General features: G+C 48.8%; 1 protein-coding gene across 2 annotated transcripts in view; it reads right to left on the bottom strand.

The window, feature by feature from the left end:
* Window positions 1-1,102: 1,102 nt before the first annotated feature.
* The window catches only part of LOC134608377 (gastrula zinc finger protein XlCGF17.1-like), a 44,298-nt gene continuing 18,427 nt past the window's right edge, over window positions 1,103-26,973 (bottom strand). For both annotated transcript variants that reach the window (XM_063451139.1, XM_063451140.1), the window contains one exon: window positions 1,103-2,416. In XM_063451139.1, coding sequence (XP_063307209.1) covers window positions 1,106-2,194 — 1,089 coding nt within the window. In that variant the 5' untranslated portion in view covers window positions 2,195-2,416 and the 3' untranslated portion in view covers window positions 1,103-1,105. The remainder of the gene's footprint in view (window positions 2,417-26,973) is intronic.

The raw sequence follows: 26,973 nt of genomic DNA, 5'->3' as shown, positions 1-26,973 counted from the left end.
CCCACTAACAGAGTCTTTTTACATGGCCCATAGTCCTTGGGCAGGAGGCTAGCCAGCAGGCTTCTCCAGGAACACGTGGCAGAGGCATCTTTGCCACATCCATCACAAGTGCTGATAGGGTGGCGAAACTCCACAAGAATCATGAGCACCCAGAAATTCATATGGTTCCTGTTGGGGGAGGCAAATGCCCTGATATCCATTTTATGACAGAAGACTCAACCTCCCTCCATTGCCCAATAGATAAGCCGGGTGGAGGAAATGAGGGGAATGGAGGAACTTCACTGGTCCTCTCTAGGGGCCTCCGTGGAAAATATGTGGGGATGTGGCACCCTTGGATTGCACACTGGGAAGTGGATGGGGATGATGAGAGGGAAGTGGATCGGGGGACAGAAGAGACAATCAGGGGATAGTGACAAGGGTATAAGTAGGACTAATTGAGGCTTTGAATTACCATTGTATAACCCACTTGATGCAAGGCTTTTTATGGTTTTAGTTTGCGCAGTGGCCGGATTTTTAAGATATGCTTGCAAAGTGACATATTTATTCTCCTACTGGGGATAAATAGACTTTTTTGTCAGTAAAAGTCAAGTCAATACCTAGAGAGAGCGATAGTGAACTATATATATATATATATATATATATATATATATATATTTATCTCAATACTTTATTATATTTTGCTTCATATTCCTATGTGCCTACACTGGGCCTCTACTCTTGTTTCTATTTGCCATGGGTTGAGCGAGCCTCTGTACCTGACCTTTACTTTAGGGACTGTGGATCTACACTAGTCTAGCATACTAGCCTAGCATAATTTACTCTACTGCAATATCTTTGCTAGTAGCATACCCATATCATTGTATACTCGTGTCTTTGCTATCTCTACACAAACAAAAGTGAGGCACTTCTTATGAGGTTTTCTACTACTTTTGTCTTGGTTATTGACAAACCTGTATTTGCAAAACTGTCATTGTAATCTTGTTTCACTAACTATGCACGAAAATCAGTATGTAACTATAACATTTTACAACTTTAGAACATCAGAAAAATCCTATTTTGTGTGAGTTCTCAAATATCAAAGAAACAAAATAAAGAAAGAAAATTCCTATTTTGTGTAAGTTCTCTGATTTCTAATAAGCTCTGGATTATTGACAATACATATCGCACATTCAGAACAGGACGGCTTCTCTCCTGTGTGAGTAATCTTATGTCTAACAAGGTTTGATTTAAAGGCAAAACATTTCCCACATTCAGAACAGGAGAACGGCTTCTCTCCTGTGTGAGTTCTATGATGTACAACAAGGTATGAATGCTGGCTAAAACATTTCCCACATTCAGAACATGAGAACGGCTTCTCTCCCGTGTGAGTTTTCAAATGTGAAAAAAGTTCTGATTTACTTCCAAAACCTTTCCCACATTCAGAACAGGAGAACGGCTTCTCTCCTGTGTGAGTTCTCAAATGTGAAATAAGTTCTGATTTAGTTCCAAAACATTTCACACATTCAGAACAGGAGAACGGCTTCTCTCCTGTGTGAGTTCTCTGATGTGCCATAAGTCCTGATATAGTTCCAAAACATTTCCCACATTCAGAACAGGAGAACAGCTTCTCTAATGTGTGAGTTCTCTTATGTCTAGCAAGGTTTGATTTAAAGGCAAAACATTTCCCACATTCAGAACATGAGAACGGCTTCTCTCCTGTGTGAGTTCTCTGATGTTTAACACGTTGTGAATGCTGGCTAAAACATTTCCCACATTCAGAACATGAGAACGGCTTCTCTCCTGTGTGAGTTCTCAAATGTGAAATAAGGTCTGATTTAGTTCCAAAACATTTTCCACATTCAGAACAGGAGAACGGCTTCTCTCCTGTGTGAGTTCTTTGATGTACCATAAGTCCTGATTTAGTTCCAAAACATTTGCCACATTCAGAACAGGAGAATGGCTTCTCTCCTGTGTGAGTTCTCTTATGTCTAACAAGGACCGATTTAGTTCCAAAACATTTCCCACATTCAGAACAGGAGAACGGCTTTTCTCCTGTGTGAGTTCTCTGATGTGCCATAAGTTCTGATTTAGTTCCAAAACATTTTCCACATTCAGAACAGGAGAACGGCTTCTTGTTTGTGTGAGTTCTTTGATGTATAATAAAATCTGATTTAGTTAAAAAACATTTCCCGCATACAAAACATGAGAATGGCATCTCCGCTGTGTGAAATCTTTGAAGCCTAAAAAGAGCTGAGTGATGGGTAAAATATTTCTCACATTTAGAATATGTGAATTTTTTTTGTTTACTAGCTCATATGTAGACATATAGGATTCGGAGATTTGAATACTTGATCCTTGAAAGATTGCTTCATAATCTTGCTTTGTGCATTTCTGTTTTTGTCATGTTCTTTGGGATAAATTCTGCTGGTGGAAACACCTGAAAAGAAATGTACCGAGAGTTAAAGTTTGTCACTTTAAAGGAATACTATGGTCACCAAAACAACTTGAAGACATTTTTGTATATAGATCATGCTTCTGAAGCCTCACTGTTCAATTTGCTGCCATTTAGTAGTTACATCACCTTTGTTCTGTCCATCCAGCCCTAGACACACTTACCTTCGCTGTGACTAACAGCCTTCACACGAAAAAAAAATGGTTTCATTTTCAATCAGATAGTATCTTACTTTATAAGTATCTCTGCTCTATAGATTGTATTTTCAACACACACAGAAGGCTTATGCAGGATGTTGCAAGTCATTAACAGAGCAGGAGAAAAGCTATTTGAGATAAAACAGAATTTCCAATTAAGGAAGTGTAAATATTAGATGACTCTTTACAGGACGTGTTTAGGAAAGCTGTGCAAGTCATATGTGACTAGGGCTGCTTCTAACCTTTCTGGCAAGGAATAGATGTGGCTAAATAGAAACTTCCAATTTGTAACCATGTAAATAAATTTGATATGGAGAAGATCCACACAATTTGTATACTTTCACAACTATAAATTAATATATCACTATGCATCTGTAGAATTTCTTTCCAACTCTCCTATATTGCTATATGTTCAATTAATCTACCTATTCATAAAAGCACGGAGAGTCAGGTCCAGGCTTGACAACGGCAAACTTTCACTTTCATTTGCTTTGCTTACCGTATTTATTTGAGTATAATGCGCAAAATTTTGTACAAAAAAAGAATTCAAAGTTTGGGTGCGCATTATAATCGAGGGCTGGGGTAGGGTGGCAGTGGCGGCCGGTGCATTGAGGGCGCAGGCGAATTGTGAGTTCGCACTGCGCCTTTTCCGGGCTGCAGCCGCTCACTGTACGCTCACTGTACGGCACAGAGAGAGAGAGGGAGGAAGGAAAGGCGGCAAGCGGCGGCGGGTAAGGGCAGCTGCAGAGAGTAGGCAGTCTGTAGTGGAGGTGGATCCCTGCATTAGCCCAGCAGAAGAGGGAGGGAGTGGGTGCCGTCTGGCTGGATGTCTGAGGTAAATGTGCCTACCTATCTCTTCCAATGGGTGGTGGGGGGGTAGAAGATTCTGTCATTTAGTAAGCATGGTAACAAGCTTTACAGATTGCTGAAGTTACACGCCCAGCATCCAGGGGCTGTAAGAGGAGGGGGCTTGGTAAAAAAAAAAAAGCCACTGCAGTGATCTGATCCTTATTTTCTGGCTATTTATCATGGCCGCACGTGTTCAACAACGTTTTTTTGTCAATTACAATGCTTGGTGTGAAACAAAATTTTATACCGATTTTTTTTTTTTTTTTGTAATTCTTTATTTTGCGATGACACAAGACAAGACTAGCACAGTTTGGCTCATGCAAGAGCTCCACATTTCGTTGGGTTATGGTTACACAGTTTGCTGAAACATTAATACATGAGCCCAAAGAAGGGCAGCTCTCATTTGAGTACATGCGTCCTGTACCAAGCATCATCGTTTTAGTAACATAAAAACAAAACATAACAGAACAAAACACGTGATATTTTGCAATGACACAAAGCGAGACATGCATGATTTGGCTCACGCAAGAGCCCCATATTTTGTTGGGTTATGGTTACACTGTTTGCTGAAACATTAATACATGAGCCCAAAGAAGGGCAGCTCTCGTTTGCGTACATGTGTCCTGTACCAAGTATCATCGTTTTAGTAACATAAAAACAGAACACGTGTTATTTTGCAATGACACAAAGCCAGACCTGCATGACCTGGCTCATGCAGGGGTCCCATGTACCGTTGGGACATGATTACGCAGCTTGCTGAAACATTAATACATGAGCCCCAGGTAGGGCAGCTCTCAATTGCGCGCCTGTGTCCCGTTCCAAGTGTCATCTTTTTGGTAACAAAGTAAAACAAAACAAGACAGAACACGTGACATTTTGCAATGACACAAAGTAAGGCTTGTATGATTTGGTTCATGCAAGAGCCCCATATACCTTTGGGTTATGGTTACACAGTTTGCTGATACATTAATACATGAGCCCAAAGTAGGGCAGCTCTCAATTGCGTGCCTGTGTCCTGTACCATGTATCATCGTTTTAGTAACATAAAAATAAAACAAAACAAAACATATGAAAACAGAACATAACTTTGTAAAAGACCTGGGCCGGGGTACCGGTATCCCGGACCCATGGTGGTCGAGTGGGATGGGGGGAGAGGGGAGGGGGGGGGGGGTCTGGTTTTAACCATGTTTGGGCCAGGGCCCTTCTGGCTGCTAGGGTCATTTTGTTGAGCAGGCGTTGGACCGACCTGGGCCAGTCATCTACAGGCCTGGCTAGGAGAAAGGTCCAAGGGTTTAATGCAATATGTCTGTCTATGACTTGAGAGATCAATGCTTGGATTGCCGTCCAATAGGGTTTTAGCTTGGGGCAAGTCCACCACACGTGGACATACATCCCTTTTTCACCGCAATTGCGCCAGCAGAGGTCATTGGGTGTCTTTTTCATGTGGTAGAGTTGCACCGGGGTGGTGTACCACCGGAGCATTGTTTTATAGGACTGTTCCTGCATTGTAACACATATTGAGGTTTTAGTATTTGCCTCCCATATATCCTGCCAGTCAGTGCCTTCTAAGGTCTCCCCTAAGTCAGATTCCCACCTATCAGTGTAGTGGAGAGTTCCCCATTCTTGGGTGGAGGAGCAGAGGTGGGAGTACAACTGTGAGATCATGCCCTGTTGGTATCGTTCTGCGTGACAGATCTTTTCAAAGAAGGTCTGTTTGGTTTTAGCGGCTCTTTTCACGGTCTCTAGGGTGGCGTAGTGACGCAGTTGGATATACCGAAAAAAGTCGGCTGGAGTTAGGGTAGTTCTGGTTTGTAGGTCTGCAAAGGGGACTATTGTGTCTCCTACGTATAGGTGGTGGACCCTTTGGAGGCCCGCTCTTTCAAGGCCTTTAAAGTCCCTGGGTCGCATACCCGGGGTGAAGGCCCTGTTTCTAAATATTGGGGTGAGGGGGGAGGTGGTGGTTGTCAAACCGTATTTTATGGCCGTTTTGTCCCACAAGTGAATGGAGTTAGTGATGGCTGGGCATGTTGTTCTGGGGAGTGCCCTGCTTTCCCTGGGTGTCCAAATGTAGAATTGCGGGAGATCTGATTGCATGAGTGCTGATTCGAGGTCCACCCACCTTCTGGTATCTGGGGGGGTGTGCCACATCGCTATTTGGGATAGTTGGGCTGCTAAGTAGTAGAAGTAGAGGTGGGGGAGTCCCAAGCCTCCTCTCGGTTTGGGGCGGTAAAGTATGTTGCGGGCTACTCTGTGCCTTTTGTTTTGCCATATGAAGTGGTCTATTGTCCGCTGGAGTGGTATTAGGTCTTGTTTAGTGACTGGTATGGGCAGGGCTTGAAATAGGAATAGGATGCGGGGTAGGACATTCATCTTGATCGAGTGGATCCTCCCTATCCACGATATTGGTTTGTCCGTCCATGACTCCATGTCCTTAATGAGTTTGGTTATGAGCGGTGTGTAGTTTAGGCTGTATAGCATTGTAGGGTCTGCCGGTAGCTTTATACCGAGGTATGTGAGTGAGGTGGTCGATATGTGAATGTGGTACTCTGATGTGATTTGGTGTATGGCCGATTGTGTAAGATGTAGTGGGAGGGCGCTGGATTTCCCCATGTTGACTTTGTATCCCGATAGCTCACCATACGTCTGGAGGAGGGGCAGTAGAGCTTGCATGGAGGGGATAGGGTTGGTTAAGGTGAGGAGTACATCGTCCGCGTACCCTGAGACCAGAAATTCCTGGCTTCCTATCGTGGCTCCTGTTATTTCTGGGTGTTCTCTGATTGCTTGGAGGAGGGGTTCGAGGGTGAGCGCAAATAGTAAAGGGGAAAGTGGGCAACCTTGTCGGGTGCCATTGCTTATGTCAAAGTGAGGGCTGTGTGCCCCTGTTATCATTATTTGTGCCGTGACGTTTGTATATAGTGCACGAACTGCTGTTATGTATGAAGGGGGGATGTGTAGGTGGTCCAAGGGGGTGAACATGTAGGGCCAGTTCACTCGGTCAAACGCTTTTTCGGCGTCTAAGGAGAGGACTAGGGACGGTGTTTTGGCTGCGGTGAGCGTCCAGATAGTGTCTATGTTTCGCCTGGTGTTTTCGAATAGTTGCCTGTTGGGGATGAACCCTACCTGGTCTGCGTGGATTAAGTGTGTCAGGTGTGGATTGAGCCGTGTGGCCAGAATTTTGGCTAGTATTTTGCTGTCGTGATTTAGGAGTGATATTGGTCTATATGCCTCTGGTTGGGTGTGGTCCTTGTCTGGTTTGGGTAGGAGTATGATGTTGGCTTGTGTCATGTCTTTGGTGGGGGCTGCTCCGTTCATGAGGTCCCGGAATAGGGTTTCCATGTGAGGGAGTAGTTCCTCTCTAAATGTTTTGTAGTAGCTTCCCTCATAGCCGTCTGGGCCCGGGGCTTTATTGCTTTTTAGGGAGGATATGGCTAAGTTAATTTCGTCTATGGTGATCGGTGTCGAGAGTTCTGCAATAGCAGTCGTATGAAGCTTAGGGAGGTTTAGCTTTGTGAGGAAGTTTGAGGTATCCTGATGGGGGCCTACGTCAGTACGGTCCCTTGTTGTGGGCTGGTTGTATAGTGCTTTGTAAAAGGATGTGAAGGTTTGCGCTATCTCTGATGGTGAGGTTTGTAGCTTTCCGTCTGGGGCTCGTATGGATGTGATGTGGGTGCGATGTGATCTGGGTCTCAGTGTGCGGGCGAGAAGTGTGTCCATCTTATTGGATTTGTCATAGTATGTCCTTTTGGTCCAGGTCAGTGCGCGGGCTGTGTCGTCCAGTAATAGTTGTCTGATGGTCCTGCGAGTGTCTAGCAGGTGTTGCAGCGTTTGCGGGTCTGTTTTGTGTAGTTGTTCTGCTGTGCGCAGGGCGTCTAGTAATTGTGTAAGTCGTTGGGTTTTTAGTTTCTTTTTGTGTGTCGCAATTTTGATGAGATGGCCGCGAATTACGGCTTTGTGGGCGGCCCACACCGTTGCGATTGGGACATCTGGAGTCAGGTTATCTGTGAAATATGTATTTATCTGTTGTTTAATGTCGTCTACGACTTGTTGGTCTTTCAAAAGGGAAGTGTTAAGTCTCCACGTCCATGGTGTGGGGCCGCGAAGGTCTGCCAGATATAAGGCAATATCTGCATGGTCTGACCACGCTATGGATCCGATCTCGGTTTTTTGGGTCTTTGCGAATCCGGTGTGGTTGGTGAGGAACAGGTCAATGCGGGAGTAAGTGTCATGGGGAGGTGAGTAGTATGTGTAGTCTTTACAGCTAGGGTGTTGCGCTCTCCATGCGTCAATGAGTTTGGTTTTCTGGAGGAAGTGGTGCAGGTGTTTGTCTTGTGTACCCATACCGTGGGATCTCAGGAGTCCCGGGCGTGTGCTTCGGTCAATGGCTGGTGCTGGTGTGGCGTTCAGGTCGCCCCCTAAGATTAGGATTCCTGTTGGCAAGGACAGAACCGCGTCTGATAGATTATTCCAAAATTGCAGCGATGGGCTGTTGGGAGCATATACATTGATTAAGTGGATGGGTTGTGCGTGTATGTGCCCCGTTGCAATGATGAACCTACCCTCTGGGTCTATAGTTGTGTGTGTGAGCTGTATTGGGCACCTTTTGTGGACTAGAATCGCCACTCCATTTCGTTTTTGAAAGGCACGAGCCTCAGCGGCTACCTGGTATACGTGGTCCCTGAGAGAGACCTCCGTGGATCTGGGTAGGTGTGTTTCTTGGATGAATGCGACATCCGGGCTTAGTCTTTTTAATTCCCTAAACAGCGTACGTCTCTTGCGAGGCGCGTTGAGGCCCTTGACGTTGAGGGAGGATATCTTCATGGCCATGTTAGTGGTGTGAGGCTGTCTTCTGGTGTGGTGTTAGTGGCAGGGAAGGGTCTTAGGCTAGATCTGTTCCCACCTCTGCTCCCTTGTTCTGAGCTGGTGTTAACATAGGTGATCGGTAAAAGGTTGTTAGGTCGCTGGTTGACCAGGATGCTGGGTAGGTGGGGTTGGGATGACCAATCTTGGCATGTGTGTATGAGTAGAGAGGAAGGGGGGGGGAGGGGGTGGGGAAAGTGGAACGTGAATCGCCTGGTCTTAGTTCTTGCCAGGCTACTGGGGGGTACTTGAGCCCTAATCTCCGGTCGGGATTCTGCCGTCGTGGGGGTTAGGGACATGAACCTCGTCACTAAGGATATATCCCCGTTACCATTGATACTTCATTTGGTCTTGAGTTTAATGCGGCCAGGATCTGCTATGGCGAAGCTCAGGTTAGCAATATTGTGCCGCTTGGGGTGGTTGTTCACGAATCGTGGGTGGGGGGGGTCTTTGTGACCTAGTCGTGCAGGTTTTTTTTTTTTTTTTAATAATTTTTTATTTTGTTTATTTATTTTTTTTCATTTTGTTTTTTGTTTTGGGGGGAGGTGGCGGTGGGGTGGGTGGGGGAGGGGTCGGTTCATTGAGTGTGAGCGGTGGTCAGCGTGATACAGGTGGAGGTGTAGTTTGGTAGCGTAAGCATGTATTAATACAAGACATATTTGAACAATATATATTTGGTTATATAAAACGTTCGTTCATTCCGCAGAGTACTGCGGTAGTGTCCAGGTGGAACTGTTGTAGGAATAAGTGTCCGGGCCTCCAATCTCCTGCCTCTTTGCACTCGGTCATGTTGTCAAGCTTCGTCTTTTGTAGTTATGTTGCTATATGATCCGTTAGGTCGTTTGCATGTGTTTTTTATGTGCTTATTTTTTATTTTATTTTTTTATTATTTATTTTTTTTATTTATTTTTTCCCATTGCCTGAGACATGCAGTTTTAGTATTGTATATAATTTTTTTTTCTTTTTTGTATTGATGGGTGTCCCCATTGTAATGTCAGGATGTTTTGTCTGAGGGTGTTTCATAGGTGCTCTCTGTCTGTGGTCGAATATGGAATAGTAAAGTAGTGTACGAGGCCTTTACCAAAAGCTCGCTCACGCTTAGCAGGGTTAGCGTTGGTAGGAGCACGTATGTTCGAAGTGCTGAGTGTGCCTAGCGGTTTTATCTAGGTGTGTGGTCAGTGGTGTCTGGTATCTGGTGCATCATGTAACCTTATACATTACAGTTCCGGTGAGAGGCCAATCAGTCCGGTCCTGATGGGCGACAACATCTTCTTGATCCATCAACTGGGCAGTGAAGGTCCATCAATGTCCGCTGTGCTGCTGAACTGTGCTGCTGCGCTGTCCGTTGGTTAGCCCCACAACTCCCCTCGCACTGAGAGGGTGCTGCAGTGGACCGCTGTGGTATTCGCATGATGGGTTGGAGAATCGGGGGATTCTGCAGTAGGTGTCCCAAAAAGGATCTCAGGGGCGGCGGGTAGTTGAAGCGTCGGAGCAAGTGTTAATCCGGGCTGCTCTTTCTCTCGTTGCCGGTCGTCTGTGAGGTATGGAAAAGAGTGTCACGCTGAGTCGCAAAGTGTCTATGAGAGAGTCTGCGTGTATGGAGTCCAAGGCAGGGGTGAGTGCACGACTAGTTTGGAGGTAGGTCTGAGGTATGGGGAGGTCACAGGATTGCGGGCGGAGAGGTCTTACTCGGCCGCGTCATACCAATCTCGAGGTAGTGCTTGCAGGGCCGGGAGCGCAGAGGTGGGTAGAGTGATGTTGTCGGGTGGTATAATGCCCAGGCTTCGTAGAAAGGGGGTTGGATTTTCCCCTGGTAAGAGGATGTGGGGTCTGCCCTGTTTGAATACTTGCAATTTGAAGGGATAACCCCACGCGTACCTCACTGCGTTAGCAAATCTGTGACCGTCCGCCAGTCTCTCCTGCGTTGGAGGGTGAGCGGAGTTAGGTCCTGATAGAAAGCCAGTTCCGCATTGTTGTGTTTCACCGGGATCTCCCGGGCCCGTCGCAGCACCGCCTCCTTCGTTTGGTAATGGAGGAAGCGCACGACGACATCCCTGGGCCTCGTGTTATCCTCTCTTCGGGCGTGTAGGGCCCTATGCGCCCTATCGATGTGCCAGTGTTCGTCCGGAATGTCTGGCAACAGAGGTCGGAGAATTGCGAGGATGGTGGCTGACAGTGGGCCTTCATCTGCTTGTTCGGGGAGGCCACGTATGCGCACATTGTTGCGGCGTGAGCGGTTTGCTAGATCGTCTAGCGCTGCTTCTGAAGCCTCCAGCCGTGTGGTAAGACGGTTGATGTGGTCTGTGGCCAAGTTGTGAGCTACCACAGTGGATTCGACCCGTTGCTCAAGTTCAGCGGTTCGGGCCCCTAGTGTGTGGATCTCGGCCATTACCGCTTAAGAGCTGCGTTCGAATTCTCGGGCAAGGAAGGTTTTCATTGCAGCCATCTCGGCTATAATGTGGGCCGTTTCCGATGTTGGGGTACGCTGTAGTTGGTCGGGCTCGCTGTCCGTCAGTGAGGCTGAGGCCCTCGGGCTGGTCCGGACGCCATCTTGGCGGGTTTGCCGCGAGGCCGCGAAAAGATCTCTCACCGTGGCCATCCCGCCTGCTTATTTTTTGGTTTGTTTGCGAGGCGTGCGTTTGTCCATGGTGTTTGGGGAGTAGGGTGGGTAAGGTGTTGTACCCAAATTCGTGCTGTTTTCTGCTGTTATGAGCTTTCTGTAACGGGGTTAGTGAGGAGCGCTAGACAGATGCGTCCAGCTTGGTTCCCGGTCAAGCCACGCCCCCCTTATACCGATTTTTAATCGAAAATTAGGGGTGCGCGTTATACTCGAATAAATACGGTAAGTCTATAAAGCCTCTCTTAACTACATTATACTTCCGGAATGATTACCATCTTGTAGAAGGGGAGAAATCAATAGTTTCTCTCATATGACTCTCAGCATTACATTAGCATTGTAGAGATTGTTTAAAAAAAAAAAAATATTTAAAATGCCCTAATTTTTTCTATGTGATTTATCTGTATGTGGGCATAAAGGTAGGCATTTTTTTTTTAAGATTCTGTTATTTTTTTTTTATCTGAACTGCCAGGAATGCCACGGGGTCCTTGCAAGTACTTGCAAACAGCAGATGTGACAAAACCAGATAAAAATGGTCAAGTGTCCTGATTGTAAGGAAAATTGTATTTTGTTGTTTGCATTCTTTACAAATATTTCAAACACTGTGTAAAACATTGTCTAAAGCTTTCACTTCCCAAATATCTCTATAAAGGATGAATGAATAAATGTTTTTTTCCGCACACATAAAGTGCTCAAAGTAATGTAGGGGTTAAACAAACAACGTGTTTAACCCCTGAAAAGGAACACTAGTGTCAGGAATAAAAACATGTATCTGAACGTGGCGTTTATGTCCCAAGCCCCACCGTCAGCAAAGTAAAAGGTCAGTTTACTCACATTTTCCAGCGCTGCATGGGGCTCCTCATGGCGGGCCCCTTTCAGGCGGGTGGTGAGATCAAAGATCTCCCTCACCAAGCTGCCTGCTCTTAGTTCCAATAGAGGGAGGGAAGGGTCTTGGGGGCTCTATGTTCCTCCCGTGAGTCTGCTGGTCGGAGCGTTGCCATGGTAACTTGCGACAAAGCTCCGAATCGAGCATACAGTGCTGTGCTCGTGAGAGAACAGGAGAGTCAGTCAGACTACAGCTGGAGGAGATGCAGGCTAAAGTTAACATGCCATCACTGGACCAGCAGGGCTTGCAGCATTAGGCCCCCCCCTCCTTGGTGTAAGGTAAGAAGAAGATACATTTTCACACACCTACACCCTATACACCCCTCACACAAAACACGAATAAAATAGAATAGAAAACAAATAGATAAGTCAGTACATATTTTATTGAAAAAGTGGTATGTAGTGATGTCGCGAACACAAAATTTTCGGTTCGCGAACGGCGAACAGGAACTTCCGCAAACGTTCGCGAACCAGGCGAACCGCCATTGACTTCAATGGGCAGGCGAATTTTAAAACCAACAGGGACTCCTTTCTGGCCACAAAAGTGATGGAAAAGTTGTTTCAAGGGGACTAACACCTGGACTGTGGCATGCCGGAGGGGGATCCATGGCAAAACTCCCATGGAAAATTACACAGTTGATGCAGAGTCTGGTTATAATACATAAAGGGCAGAAATCACCTAACATTCCTAAATCACAATGGATATGGATTGACACCTGACATATGGACACCTTGACATATGGATTGACACCTGTCCTCAGAGACCCTGATACACACTGACACAGAGCAGAATAGAGACTGTTCCTGTGACGAAGGGCCCTTCGCCACTTTGTCCTGGAGAGGCCTGCTTGCCTGCCTCCTCCCCTGTGACTATGGCCCTGGACTGTATTGGCCTGGAAAACGTACATTTGGGCATAATGGATTTATGTATACTGCTCCTGGCCCTTTTAATACTTGGGAGCAGCGTTTCAACGTTTTAACTGGCACTTCGAATACAGTCGAAGTGCCGAAGCCGTCGAAGTACCCAAAGCCGTCGAACTATCGAAGCCGTCGAAGTGGCCGCCATTACAGCCGAACACGTGGCGGCGGCCATCTTAAGGCAACCGAACGCGGTCAGCGGTGAACTGTACTTTCCCTTATCCTTCGACACCACGGCTGGAGACTAAGTCCCGTTCGAACGTTCGAACACTCGTTCGAATGGGACTTTATCATCTTTTCAGGGGAAATAGATCGCCACTCGACTAGCGATCACCGCGGAAGTTTTAACCGCATTTGACTTCGACACTTCGACAAAAGTCGAAGTGCGTTCGAATATCCGAACACCGATTTCGGATGGAACTTAACCGTTTTTCAGGACAGAAATAGACCGACCACACAGCCTGAATCTGTGGAACTGTTTTTGGGCATGCAAACAGGCGTGCGGTCGGTCCAAAGAGACTTTTTAATATTTCGAGAACCACTGGACGGATTCTCACGAATTTTGGACATGTTGTCCCACAATTTATGTTGTGCATAAAAATGTAAGTTTTATTAATGTGCCATGTAAAATGGGAAAGTTATGAAAGTGCATAAAAATGTATAAAAATGTGTAAGTTTTAGCTTGGAGATAATTGAGTAGATATAATAGGAAACTCAATTATCTCCCAAGCAGAGGGGAGGGAACCTGGGGGCTGTACTATTCTGTTATTGGTTATTTTATGCCTCCCCCTGGGTGTGTCCTGTGTGTACTTTTGGTAATAAAAAGCAGGCTGGGTGTTCCAGACCTCAGACCTCTTCTGACCCTCAATACGTAGCCTTGTCTCGTTATTGGAGGGAACTGCTATATCACAATGGGGATTGCTATGCTCTGCATATTCCCCTGAGCTTTCAATCACTTAGCTCTTTTAAGAGCTTGTTCCAGATACGCTCTCCTGGAGGAGAGGTCTTCCCCACACGGTCCTGGAGGACAGAAGCCGATCCAGGGTGGACGGAAGACGGCGCGGCTCCAGTTAAGCTACGGCGGTTGTGGAGCCTGTGGTGGTTGTGGTGTCGTCTGCAGTGCTTGGAGTCCTCTGAGAGCGCTAGGAGCATCCATCAACGGAGGGTACTCGGTCGGAGTACACGGAGCTCCGTTACAGTGGTGGCAGCGGTGGGATGGCGTCCTAGTGCGAGGAGAAGCAGCTCAGAGACACTGGTAACGTTTGGAGTTACAATTGAGGGCAACGCTAGCCATTGGGCAGCGCCCCTGGCTACAGCAGGATGGAATCAGCTGGTTTGCAGACAGCGTTCCATGATGAGGAGGAGGTCGCAGATTACAGGGATGCAGACAGAAAGGAACTCTGGTATGATGCCCTGGAAGACGCCCAGTGGCGGCGAGGTGAGTGTTACAAATCGCTATTTGTAACTGGCCCTTTAAATGAGAAAGTGCCCTGCTTCCCTGGATTGTGGAGAAGCATGTTTGCCAGCCTCCTGCCTCATGACTATGGCCCCTGGAAGATTGTGCCCCTGAAAATGTATTAACTTTAATTGGGTGTGTATGGCCCTTTAAGAACCGTCTGGGGACATATTGTGACTTTGCTGAACAATACCCCTTTAAGACTATGTCCCCAGACCGGTAAAATAACTTGTTCATGGCTTTCCCCCACTTGGTTCAGTAAATAGGGCTTACTGAACCAAGTACCACACAGGCGGACCACCCAGAAGTTAAAGTGTGCAGGCAATTTACCTCCCAGGCTGTGAGGTTACTGCCGGTCAATTGCACGTGGCGGCGGCCATCTTGGTTTCCTCGAATGCGGTCAGCGGTGTATGCTAAAGATTCTGTGGAACTGAAATCGGCTACACATTTTGCCGAACACCGCTGACCCTTACCTTCTCCCATACGGAACTTGCAGCTCCAGAGACTAAGTCCCGTTCGAAATGGGACTTAGTCGTTTTTTTCGCATGAAATTGACCGACCGCACAGCCCAAATCTATGGAACTGTTTTGGGCAGGAAATTGTGCTTGCGGTCGGTCATAAAGGACTTCCAGCTAACTTTTGATCCACTGGAGGGATTTGGCTGATTTTTGGAAGTGTTTATGTTTGATGTATGCTGAGTCTGAATATGCAACTTTTATTGAAATTGGATGTATGGTTTTAAAGTTACAGTGTGTGTGTAAAAACTGTATTTTTATTGTATGTAATAATTGGTTTAACTGTTTATCTGAGGGGAGGGAACCTGTGGGCTGTACTATGCTGTTATTGGTTAATTTCATCCTCCCCCTGGGAGTGTCCTGTGTGTACCTTATCCTAATAAAAAGCAGGCTGGGTGTTCCAGTCCTCAGACCTCTTCTGACCCTCAATACGTAGCCTTGTCTCGTTATTGGAGGGAACTGCTATATCACACTGGGGATTGCTATGCGCTGCATATTCCCCTGAGCTCTTAATCACTTAGCTCTTGTAAGAGCTTGTTCCGGATACGCTCTCCTGGAGGAGAGGTCTTCCCCACACGGTCCTGGAGGACAGAAGCCGATCCAGGGTGGAAGGAAGACGGCGCGGCTCCAGTTAAGCTACGGCGGTTGTGGAGCCTGCGGTGGTTGTGGTGTCGTCTGCAGTGCTTGGAGTCCTCTGAGAGCGCTAGGAGCATCCATCAACGGAGGGTACTCGGTCGGGGTACACGGAGCTCCATTACAGTGGTGGCAGCGGTGGGATGGCGTCCTAGTGCGAGGAGAAGCAGCTCAGAGACACTGGTAACGTTTGGAGTTACAATTGAGGGCAACGCTAGCCATTGGGCAGCGCCCCTGGCTACAACAGGATGGCTTCCCTAGTGTGAGGAACAGCATCCTGGGAACACCAAGCAAAACTGGACTATTGGTATAGTCACGTACAGTTTGACGCTATGCTGAAGCGGCGGTTGGCTGTCTACGGACCCCTCCTAACAGAGGAAATTGTACCGAGAGTGAGGAGAGAACTGGCGGAGTATCTGCAGATGGAAGCAGAATATCGGGCAGTGAGGGCAAAGTATTCCGTCCCTGCGCCCCAACAACAGCGTGAGTTACAGGGGGCCGAAGGGGCCGTCCTTCCCCCCCAGCAGCCGTGTGTCCTACAGAGAGCAGAGACAGTTGGTCCCTCTCTACAGCAACAGGACCATGGTAAGGGAGTGGAGACAGGCGGTCTCCCTCTACAGCGGCAGTGTGTACCCCAGGGGGCCGAAGGTGTCGTTCTTCCCCCCCAGCAGCAGTGTGTCCTACAGAGAGCAGAGACAGTTGGTCCCTCTCTACAGCAACAGGACCATAGTAAGGGAGTGGAGACAGGCGGTCTCCCTCTCCAGCGGCAGTGTGTACCCCAGGGGGCCGAAGGTGCCGTCCTTCCCCCCCAACAGCAGTGTGTCCTACAGAGAGCAGAGACAGTTGGTCCCTCTCTACAGCAACAGGACAATGGTAAGGGAGTGGAGACAGGCGGTCTCCCTCTCCAGCGGCAGCCTGTGTTTCCGGGAAAGGAGCACAGCACCCCCTCTCCCCAGCGGCAGCCTCCCCTAACAAGGGGAGACACCAATCCTCCAGACGGCGCAGATGGGACCGTGGTCTCTGTGCCTGACCTACAGGGATGCTGGACAGCCTTTCCAGATCCCCAACTACCCTCACCGGGACACCCAGAGGAGGGGGTAAGTACAAATTCCCCTCCCCAGCTAACTCCTAGCGTGGCACCAGGGTTAACGGAGGCGATGCTAACCCCTCCTGACGTCCATGTTCCCTTGACTACTGAGCCGGACTATGGTCTCAGTACCCCAGCGGAAGAGCTGGCAGCTGGACAGAGCGCAGTCGGCCTCTGCCCTACCTTTGTCCCTGGTCCAGAGCCTGATGTCCTGCAGGCTACCCCAGCAGAAGAGCTGGCATCAGGGCAGAGCGCCGCTGGCCTCTGCCCTCCCACAAGTCCCCACAGCATGTTACCACATCACCACAGCAAAATACCCAGGTGCAGTAATTGTGTCTTGTGGGTGGGTCACCCTTGTACCTGTTTGTTGTGGGTGGGCTACTCTGGCATTTGGTTATTGTGGGTTGGTGGATCGACTAACGGAGGCACTGACCGACAGAAGGTCAGGTGCCTGGTTAGTCTTCCCCCCAAAGGGGAGATGTGTTACAAATCGCTATTTGTAACTGGCCCTTTAAATGAGAAAGTGCCCTGCTTCCCTGGATTGTGGAGAAGCATGTTTGCCAGCCTCCTGCCTCATGACTATGGCCCCTGGAAGATTGTGCCCCTGAAAATGTATTAACTTTAATTGGGTGTGTATGGCCCTTTAAGAACCGTCTGGGGACATATTGTGACTTTGCTGAACAATACCCCTTTAAGACTATGTCCCCAGACCGGTAAAATAACTTGTTCCTGGCTTTCCCCCACTTGGTTCAGTAAATAGGGCTTACTGAACCAAGTACCACACAGGCGGACCACCCAGAAGTTAAAGTGTGCAGGCAATTTACCTCCCAGGCTGTGAGGTTACTGCCGGTCAATTGCACGTGGCGGCGGCCATCTTGGTTTCCTCGAATGCGGTCAGCGGTGTATGCTAAAGATTCTGTGGAACTGAAATCGGCTACACATTTTGCCGAACACCGCTGACCCTTACCTTCTCCCATACGGAACTTGCAGCTCCAGAGACTAAGTCCCGTTCGAAATGGGACTTAGTCGTTTTTTTCGCATGAAATTGACCGACCGCACAGCCCAAATCTATGGAACTGTTTTGGGCAGGAAATTGTGCTTGCGGTCGGTCATAAAGGACTTCCAGCTAACTTTTGATCCACTGGAGGGATTTGGCTGATTTTTGGAAGTGTTTATGTTTGATGTATGCTGAGTCTGAATATGCAACTTTTATTGAAATTGGATGTATGGTTTTAAAGTTACAGTGTGTGTGTAAAAACTGTATTTTTATTGTATGTAATAATTGGTTTAACTGTTTATCTGAGGGGAGGGAACCTGTGGGCTGTACTATGCTGTTATTGGTTAATTTCATCCTCCCCCTGGGAGTGTCCTGTGTGTACCTTATCCTAATAAAAAGCAGGCTGGGTGTTCCAGTCCTCAGACCTCTTCTGACCCTCAATACGTAGCCTTGTCTCGTTATTGGAGGGAACTGCTATATCACACTGGGGATTGCTATGCGCTGCATATTCCCCTGAGCTCTTAATCACTTAGCTCTTGTAAGAGCTTGTTCCGGATACGCTCTCCTGGAGGAGAGGTCTTCCCCACACGGTCCTGGAGGACAGAAGCCGATCCAGGGTGGAAGGAAGACGGCGCGGCTCCAGTTAAGCTACGGCGGTTGTGGAGCCTGCGGTGGTTGTGGTGTCGTCTGCAGTGCTTGGAGTCCTCTGAGAGCGCTAGGAGCATCCATCAACGGAGGGTACTCGGTCGGGGTACACGGAGCTCCGTTACAGTGAGAGTCTCCCCAGTGATGAGCAGCGGCTACAAAACCGTGTGGCGATGCGAATGTGTCTATTGGGAGAGCAGCCCCTGGATGAGTGGGTGACCAGACTAGAGACCCTGGTATGGCGAGAGATCTGGCTAGACAACGCATACCAGGCCCTCTGGTGGCATACCATCCGACTTACTTCCTGGACAGCCGAGCACGACTTACCGGAGGGGGATGATTATGATGGTCCTGGTCTACTTCTGGAGGCCATGGAGGAGGAGCCTGATTTCGGCAGCACGGAGGAATTCCGATTTTGGGACATCCTTGACTACAGGATGGGTATGTACGATTGGCCTGTCGACTGCACGGTGAAACCAGACATGATGCACCTAGCAACCCGAGAGTGGGAACTGGAGCAGGACTACCAACACCTGCTCTGCGCCATTCAGCCACAGTCTACACTGCAAACAGAACCAGACCTCCCTGACTGGTCCGGCGATGCCCTCCAGATGGCAGGTAGAGATGGGACCGAGGTCTCTCTACCGGCCCTACAGAGATGCTGGGCAACCAACCCAGATCTCCAGCGACAGTGTAAGTTACAGGGGGCCGAAGGTGTCGACCTTCCCCCTCAGCAGCAGTGTGTCCTACAGAGAGCAGAGACAGTTGGTCCCTCTCTACAGCAACAGGACAATGTTACGGGAGTGGAGACAGGCGGTCTCCCTCTCCAGCGGCAGCCTGTGTTTCCGGGAAAGGAGCACAGCGCCCCCTTTCCCCAGCGGCAGTGTGTACCCCAGGGGGCCGAAGGTGTCGTCCTTCCCCCCCAGCAGCAGTGTGTCCTACAGAGAGCAGAGACAGTTGGTCCCTCTCTACAGCAACAGGACAATGTTACGGGAGTGGAGACAGGCGGTCTCCCTCTCCAGCGGCAGCCTGTGTTTCCGGTTAAGGAGCACAGCGCCCCCTTTCCCCAGCGGCAGTGGGTACCCCAGGGGGCCGAAGGTGTCGTCCTTCCCCCCCAGCAGCAGTGTGTCCTACAGAGAGCAGAGACAGTTGGTCCCTCTCTACAGCAACAGGACAATGTTACGGGAGTGGAGACAGGCGGTCTCCCTCTCCAGCGGCAGCCCGTGTTTCAGGGAGAGGAGCACAGCACCCCCTCTCCCCAGCGGCAGATTACCCTAACAAGGGGAGACACCGATCTCCCAGACAGCGCAGATGGGACCGTGGTCTCTGTGCCTGACCTACAGGGATGCTGGACAACCTGTCCAGACCCCCAACTACCCTCACTGGGACAACAGGAGGAGGGGGTAAGTACAAATTCCCCTCCCCAGCTAACTCCTAGCGTGGCACCAGGGTTAACAGAGGTGATGTTAACCCCTACTGACTTCCATGTTCCCTTGGCTACTGAGCCGGACTATGGTCTCAGCACCCCAGCAGAAGAGCTGGCAGCTGGGCAGAGTGCAGTCGGCCTCTGTCCTACCTTTGTCCCTGGTCCAGAGCCTGATGTCCCGCAGGCTACCCCAGCAGAAGAGCTGGCAGCTGGGCAGAGTGCAGTCGGCCTCTGCCCTACCTTTGTCCCTGGTCCAGAGCCGGATGTCCGGCAGGCTACCCCAGCAGAAGAGCTGGCATCAGGGCAGAGCGCCGCTGGCCTCTGCCCTTCAAGTCCCCTCAGTATGTTGCCTCATCACCACAGCAAAATACCCAGGTGTAGTAGCTGTTTCTTGTGGGTGGGCTGCTCTTGTACTTTGTTATTGTGGGGGGGCTACTCTGATATCTGTTTACTGTGGGTTGGTGGATCGACTAACGGAGGCACTGACCGACAGAAGGTCAGGTGCCTGGTTAGTCTTCCCCCCAAAGGGGAGATGTGTGACGAAGGGCCCTTCGCCACTTTGTCCTGGAGAGGCCTGCTTGCCTGCCTCCTCCCCTGTGACTATGGCCCTGGACTGTATTGGCCTGGAAAACGTACATTTGGGCATAATGGATTTATGTATACTGCTCCTGGCCCTTTTAATACTTGGGAGCAGCGTTTCAACGTTTTAACTGGCACTTCGAATACAGTCGAAGTGCCGAAGCCGTCGAAGTACCCAAAGCCGTCGAACTATCGAAGCCGTCGAAGTGGCCGCCATTACAGCCGAACACGTGGCGGCGGCCATCTTAAGGCAACCGAACGCGGTCAGCGGTGAACTGTACTTTCCCTTATCCTTCGACACCACGGCTGGAGACTAAGTCCCGTTCGAACGTTCGAACACTCGTTCGAATGGGACTTTATCATCTTTTCAGGGGAAATAGATCGCCACTCGACTAGCGATCACCGCGGAAGTTTTAACCGCATTTGACTTCGACACTTCGACAAAAGTCGAAGTGCGTTCGAATATCCGAACACCGATTTCGGATGGAACTTAACCGTTTTTCAGGACAGAAATAGACCGACCACACAGCCTGAATCTGTGGAACCGTTTTTGGGCATGCAAACAGGCGTGCGGTCGGTCCAAAGAGACTTTTTAATATTTCGAGAACCACTGGACGGATTCTCACGAATTTTGGACATGTTGTCCCACAATTTATGTTGTGCATAAAAATGTAAGTTTTATTAATGTGCCATGTAAAATGGGAAAGTTATGAAAGTGCATAAAAATTTATAAAAATGTGTAAGTTTTAGCTTGGAGATAATTGAGTAGATATAATAGGAAACTCAATTATCTCCCAAGCAGAGGGGAGGGAACCTGGGGGCTGTACTATTCTGTTATTGGTTATTTTATGCCTCCCCCTGGGTGTGTCCTGTGTGTACTTTTGGTAATAAAAAGCAGGCTGGGTGTTCCAGACCTCAGACCTCTTCTGACCCTCAATACGTAGCCTTGTCTCGTTATTGGAGGGAACTGCTATATCACAATGGGGATTGCTATGCTCTGCATATTCCCCTGAGCTTTCAATCACTTAGCTCTTTTAAGAGCTTGTTCCAGATACGCTCTCCTGGAGGAGAGGTCTTCCCCACACGGTCCTGGAGGACAGAAGCCGATCCAGGGTGGACGGAAGACGGCGCGGCTCCAGTTAAGCTACGGCGGTTGTGGAGCCTGCGGTGGTTGTGGTGTTGTCTGCAGTGCTTGGAGTCCTCTGAGAGCGCTAGGAGCATCCATCAACGGAGGGTACTCGGTCGGAGTACACGGAGCTCCGTTACAGTTCCCCCTACATAGGGTCACTTGGCAGATATGGATTGACACCTGTCCTCAGAGCCCATGATACACACTGACACAGAGCAGAATAGAGACTGTTCCCCCTACATAGGGTAACTTGGCACTGGCAGATATGGCGTGGTCGTGGGAGGAGGATCACTTTCACCTCTTCCCCTGTTAGATTCCCGTTGTGCTGTGACATCACCCTTATACGCTGTGTAAAGCATACTATTTAATTTGATCAGCATGGCCCCTTGAGTTTTTATAGTTTTCACGCTGCTTGTAGTTTATATATGGTTCACAAAAATCAAACAAACGATAAAGTAAACATGTAAGGATTCAGAATTTTCTTTCAAACCCTTACACATTGTGTGTACGTATTTTTTGTCTTAAGTTTGTGGCTTTAAAGAGGTTCACGTTGTTTCTATGATGTGCATAACATGTTCTTGTAAATGTTTGTTAAAATGTTTCCTGGAATTTTAATTTTTGAATCTGAATAAAGATAGTCAAATCCCTGATACACACTGACACAGAGCAGAATAGGGACTGTTCCCTCTACATAGGGTCACTATGTGCCTTTTGTTTGGTTTGTTTTTTGAAGCCACAGTGCAGCACCATAGGGCCGATAAATTAGGCATGTACACATGCCTGAAAAATTAGGTATTGTTGCAGCCGCTGCTGTAGCAGCGGCCAGAAAAATTGATGTTTGTTTCACAGGCAGAAAGTGCACTAAAACATTGCGGCTTAAACCCTAGTTGGTGGCGGATAAGTCACGCAAGTCAACCGGCATTCAGAGCTAAAATACAGCAGCGTGTGGACCATTTTTAGCCCAAGGCAGCTCATCTCATCAGGCCTTTTTTAGTCGAATGGATCGCCCAGTGTCAGTCCCTTCGGGATCCATCCCTCATTCATCTTAATAAAGGTGAGGTAATCTAGACTTTTTTGACCTAGGTGACTTCTCTTCTCAGTGACAATACCTCCTGCTGCACCAAAGGTCCTTTCTGACAGGACGCTTGAAGCGGGGCAGGCCAGAAGTTCTATCGCAAATTGGGATAGCTCAGGCCACAGGTCAAGCCTGCACACCCAGTAGTCAAGGGGTTCATCGCTCCTCAGAGTGTCGATATCAGCAGTTAAGGCGAGGTAGTCTGCTACCTGTCGGTCGAGTCGTTCTCTGAGGGTGGATCCCGAAGGGCTGTGGCGATGCGTAGGACTTAAAAAGCTCCGCATGTCCTCCATCAACAACACGTCTTTAAAGCGTCCTGTCCTTGCCGGCAGGGTCGTGGGAGGAGGATGATTTCCACCTCTTCCCCTGTTAGATTCCCGTTGTGCTGTGACATCACCCTTATACGCTGTGTAAAGCATACTTTTTAATTTATTTTGGAACTGCTGCATCCTTTCCGACTTGTTGTAATTCGGTAACATTTCCGCCACTTTCTGCTTATACCGGGGGTCTAGTAGCGTGGACACCCAGTACAGGTCGTTCTCCTTCAGCCTTTTTATACGAGGGTCCCTCAACAGGCACGACAGCATGAAAGACCCCATTTGCACATGGTTGGATGCCGAGCTACTTATTTCCCGTTCCTCCTCATCAGTGATGTCAATGAAGGTATGTTCTTCCCCCCAGCCAGGTACAACACCACGGGTACCAGATAGGTGACAACGAGCACCCTGGGATGCCTGTTGTGGTTGGTCTTCCTCCTCCTCCTCAAAGCCACATTCCTCCTCTGACTCCTCTTCCTCACAATCCTCTTCCAGCGTTGCCGCAGGTCCAGCAAGCGATGCTGATAAGGCTGTTTCTGGTGGTGATGGTGACCACAACTCTTCCTCTTCACGCTCATCTACGGCCTGATCCAGCACTCTTCACGCTCCAGGAAGAAAACAAATGGTATGATGTCGCTGATGGTGCCTTCAGTGCGACTGACTAGGTTTGTCACCTCCTCAAAAGGACGCATGGGCCTACAGGCATTGCGCATGAGCGTCCAGTAACGTGGCAAAAAATTCCCAGCTCCCCAGAGGCTGTCCTAGCACCCCGGTCATACAAATATTCATTAACGGCTTTTTCTTGTTGGAGAAGGCGGTCGAACATTAGGAGTGTTGAATTCCAACGTGTCGGGCTGTCGCAAATCAAGCGCCTCACTGTCATGTTGTTTCGCCGTTGGATATCGGCAAAGTGCGCCATGGCCGTGTAGGAACGCCTGAAATGGCCACACACCTTCCTGGCCTGCTTCAGGACGTCCTGTACTTATGCACAAAGCGTTGTACGATCAGATTACACACTTGTGCCATGCACAGCACATGTGTCAACTTGCCCAACTTCAATGCCGCCAACAAATTTGTTCCGTTGTCACAAACCACTTTGCCGATATCCAGTTGCTGCGGAGTCAGCCACTTTTCCACCTGTGCGTTCAGGGCGGACAGGAGTGCTTGTCCGGTGTGACTCTCTGCTTTCAAGCAAGTCAAACCCAAGACGGCGTGACACTGCCGTATCTGGGATGTGGAATAGTACCTGGGGAGCTGCCGTTGATGTGGAGCAAGACGCAGCAGCAGAAGAGGACTCAGCCGAGGAGGTTATGGAAGAGGATGGAGTAGGAGGAGTAGAGGAGGTGGCAGCAGGCCTGCCTGCAAGTCGTGGCGGTGTCACCAACTCCTCTGCAGAGCCATGCATTGCATGCTTGGCAGCCGTCAGCAGATTTACCCAATGTGCAGTGTAGGTGATATACCTGCCCTGACCATGCTTTGCAGACCAGGTATCAGTGGTCAGATGGACCCTTGCCCCAACACTGTGTGCCAGACATGCCATTACTTCCTTTTGCACAATTGAGTACAGGTTGGGGATTGCCTTTTGTGAAAAGAAATTTCGGCCGGGTACCTTCCACTGCGGTGTCCCAATAGCTACAAATTTTTTGAACGCCTCAGACTCCACCAGCTTGTATGGTAAAAGCTGGCGGGCTAATAGTTCGGACAAGCCAGCTGTCAGACGCTGGGCAAGGGGGTGACTTTCTGACATTGGCTTCTTACGCTCAAACATGTCCTTGAGAGACACATGACTGTGGGCAGATGAGCGGGAACTGCTCAAGGCGGGAGACGGAGTGGCGGATGGTTGAGAGGGGGCAAGGAGGACAGCAGTGGTTGACGTGGCTGAAGATGCTGGATCAGGAGGAGGAATTTGGCTTAGAGTTTGCGTGCTGCTTGTACTCATGTGTTGATCCCATAGGCGTTTGTGATGTGCGATCATGTGCCTATGCAAAGCAGTTGTACCTAGGTGGGTGTTGGACTTCCCATGACCGTTTCTTTTGGCACAGGTTGCAAATGGCATCGCTGTTGTCAGGGCCAGATTAACATAGGGGCTGATGGAGCTGCAGGCCCATTTAAAAAAAAAATATATATATATATATTTTTTTTTTTACACACACTACTCTTGGGGTTTCCACCTGACTGGTATTTTACCAGCACAGCCAGTATTTGAGGCTGCCTGGCCGTGCCGGTATTGCAGTAATACCGGCAACACAAATGCAGATATTTTTCTCAGTACAAACTAATATTACTCTGCAATACCAGCACCAGCCAGTAGGGGTCACTGTGTGTGGAGAGAGGCATGGATAGGAAGTTACAGCATATCCCTCCCTGCCTCTCTCTACTCACTGATCCGCAAGGGAGCAGCTACACAGCACAGAGATTCCAGACTGCAGCTCCCAGCCTGCAGAGACAGGCTAGAGCTCAGGTATGTGAAGGATGGGGGGAAAGCTGCAGGGAGACATGGGGACACTAGGGGACACTGAGTGACCTGGGAACACTGAGACACTTGGGAACACTGGAAGATCAGGGGACAATGAGACACTTGGGGACGCTGTGACACCCTAGGCACTTGGGGACACTGTGAGACATGGGGACACTGAGACACTGTGTCCCTAGCGTCTCTGTGTCTCCATATCTCCCAGTTAGTGTCCCTAGTGTCTCAGTGTCCGCATGTCTACCAGTGTCCATATGTCTCAGTGCCTCCCAGTGTGCCCTAGTGTCCCAATGTCTCACAGTGTTCCCGTGTATCTTAAGAGTCCCCTAGTGTCCAAGTGACACTGGGCAACATAGGGACATGAGGGGACACTGGGAGAAATGGGGCACTGAGACATTGTGATACATAGGGACACTGTGATGCATAGAAGACACTGAGGCATGGGTGCATGAGGCGACACTGCGACACATGGTGCACTGAAACACTGTGATACATAGGAGACACAGACACTAGAGGATACTGGGAGACACGAGGACACTGGAAGACGAGGAGACTAGGGGACACTAAGACACTGGAAGACTGGGAACAATCCATCTTTTATTCAGCAGAATATATGTAAGTAGTTTTTTGGTGATTTTACAGAATTATCTCTCAGGTCACTCCTTGTGATTTACAGGCATACATAAATAATTATGCAAATTATTAAGGTATTTTTTTCCAAGAAAGGTGGCAACCCTGACTATCCTTCACATAATCTTGCTTAAGTATGGAAACTTTAGAGGGATGTATGGGAACACAACTTGTGTGGACTGGCTGACAATGAAATTAGTTAAGGTAAAGCTGACTTTGTGCACAATGCAAAGGATCTTGCTGCTTCAGTCTCTCTAACACTGTGGCATGTTCCCGTTCTTCCACACTCACTACATACAGCTTTTCTCTGTCACAGACTATACCAGGAGCTTCTGCCTGCTAGTAAGGTTAGGAGAGGAATGGACCAGCAAGTGCTAGGGGACAGTCCTTAGAAAGCGTGGAGCAAACTCCTCAGAAGACGCATTTATGCCAAGCTCAGGGTGCTGCCTGCATAGTATGCCCTTAGTTGGCCAGCTTGCGTGATTGGCAGGCAGCCTGACATGCATTCATGCCAGGCTGGCCTTCCAATTCTTTAGGCAGACACGCCCCCTTTTTGGGCATGCACGCCTCATTCAGCATTTCTGATTACATGATTTGCGTCAGTGGCCCACCCTTTTACCCCACCCATTGACTTTCTGCTTCACTATTGTTAGGGTTATGGATCTACTTGAAAGATGAAAGCATAAATTAGAGAGAGATTAGCATAGAGTGTTTGTTTTCTCATAGCTGCATCCTATGAGTTTCCCTTCAGCAACACTTCCGCCAGATACATGACGATTGGTAGGTATGACTGTTTTAGTGTTTTTTTTGTCGATAAGATTCTGTAATTAAGCCCATCATAATTGTCAGCACCAGGCCCACTGTGCTCTTAATCTGACCCTGGCTGTTGTCAGAGGCAGACACACACAAAAAAATACACACTGCTGAGCTCTGCAATGACGGCATTCTGGTGGTGGACACAGCATGCGTTGATTGGCGTGCGGTCGGGCTGACCCCAGGTGCCGATGCATGCTGTCTGACTGTGCCACTAGCTCCTTGCGACGACCTCCCCCTGTCTCCTCCTCCTCTCTGTCTCCCCCATCTGAACTTTCGTCCTGTTCTTCTTCTTGCCGAGCGGGCACCCACGTGACATCCATGGACGCATCGTCATCATCAACCGCTTCACTTGTATCTGACAACTCAGCAAAGGAAGCAGCAGCGGGTACAACATCATCATCATCACACCGTACGCCCATGTGTTTAATGCTGCCTGCCTGAGAC

This window comes from Pelobates fuscus, chromosome 4 (assembly GCF_036172605.1).
Source record: "Pelobates fuscus isolate aPelFus1 chromosome 4, aPelFus1.pri, whole genome shotgun sequence".
Taxonomy (NCBI): Eukaryota; Metazoa; Chordata; class Amphibia; order Anura; family Pelobatidae; genus Pelobates; species Pelobates fuscus.
This window is presented reverse-complemented; position numbering and strand designations above follow the sequence as displayed.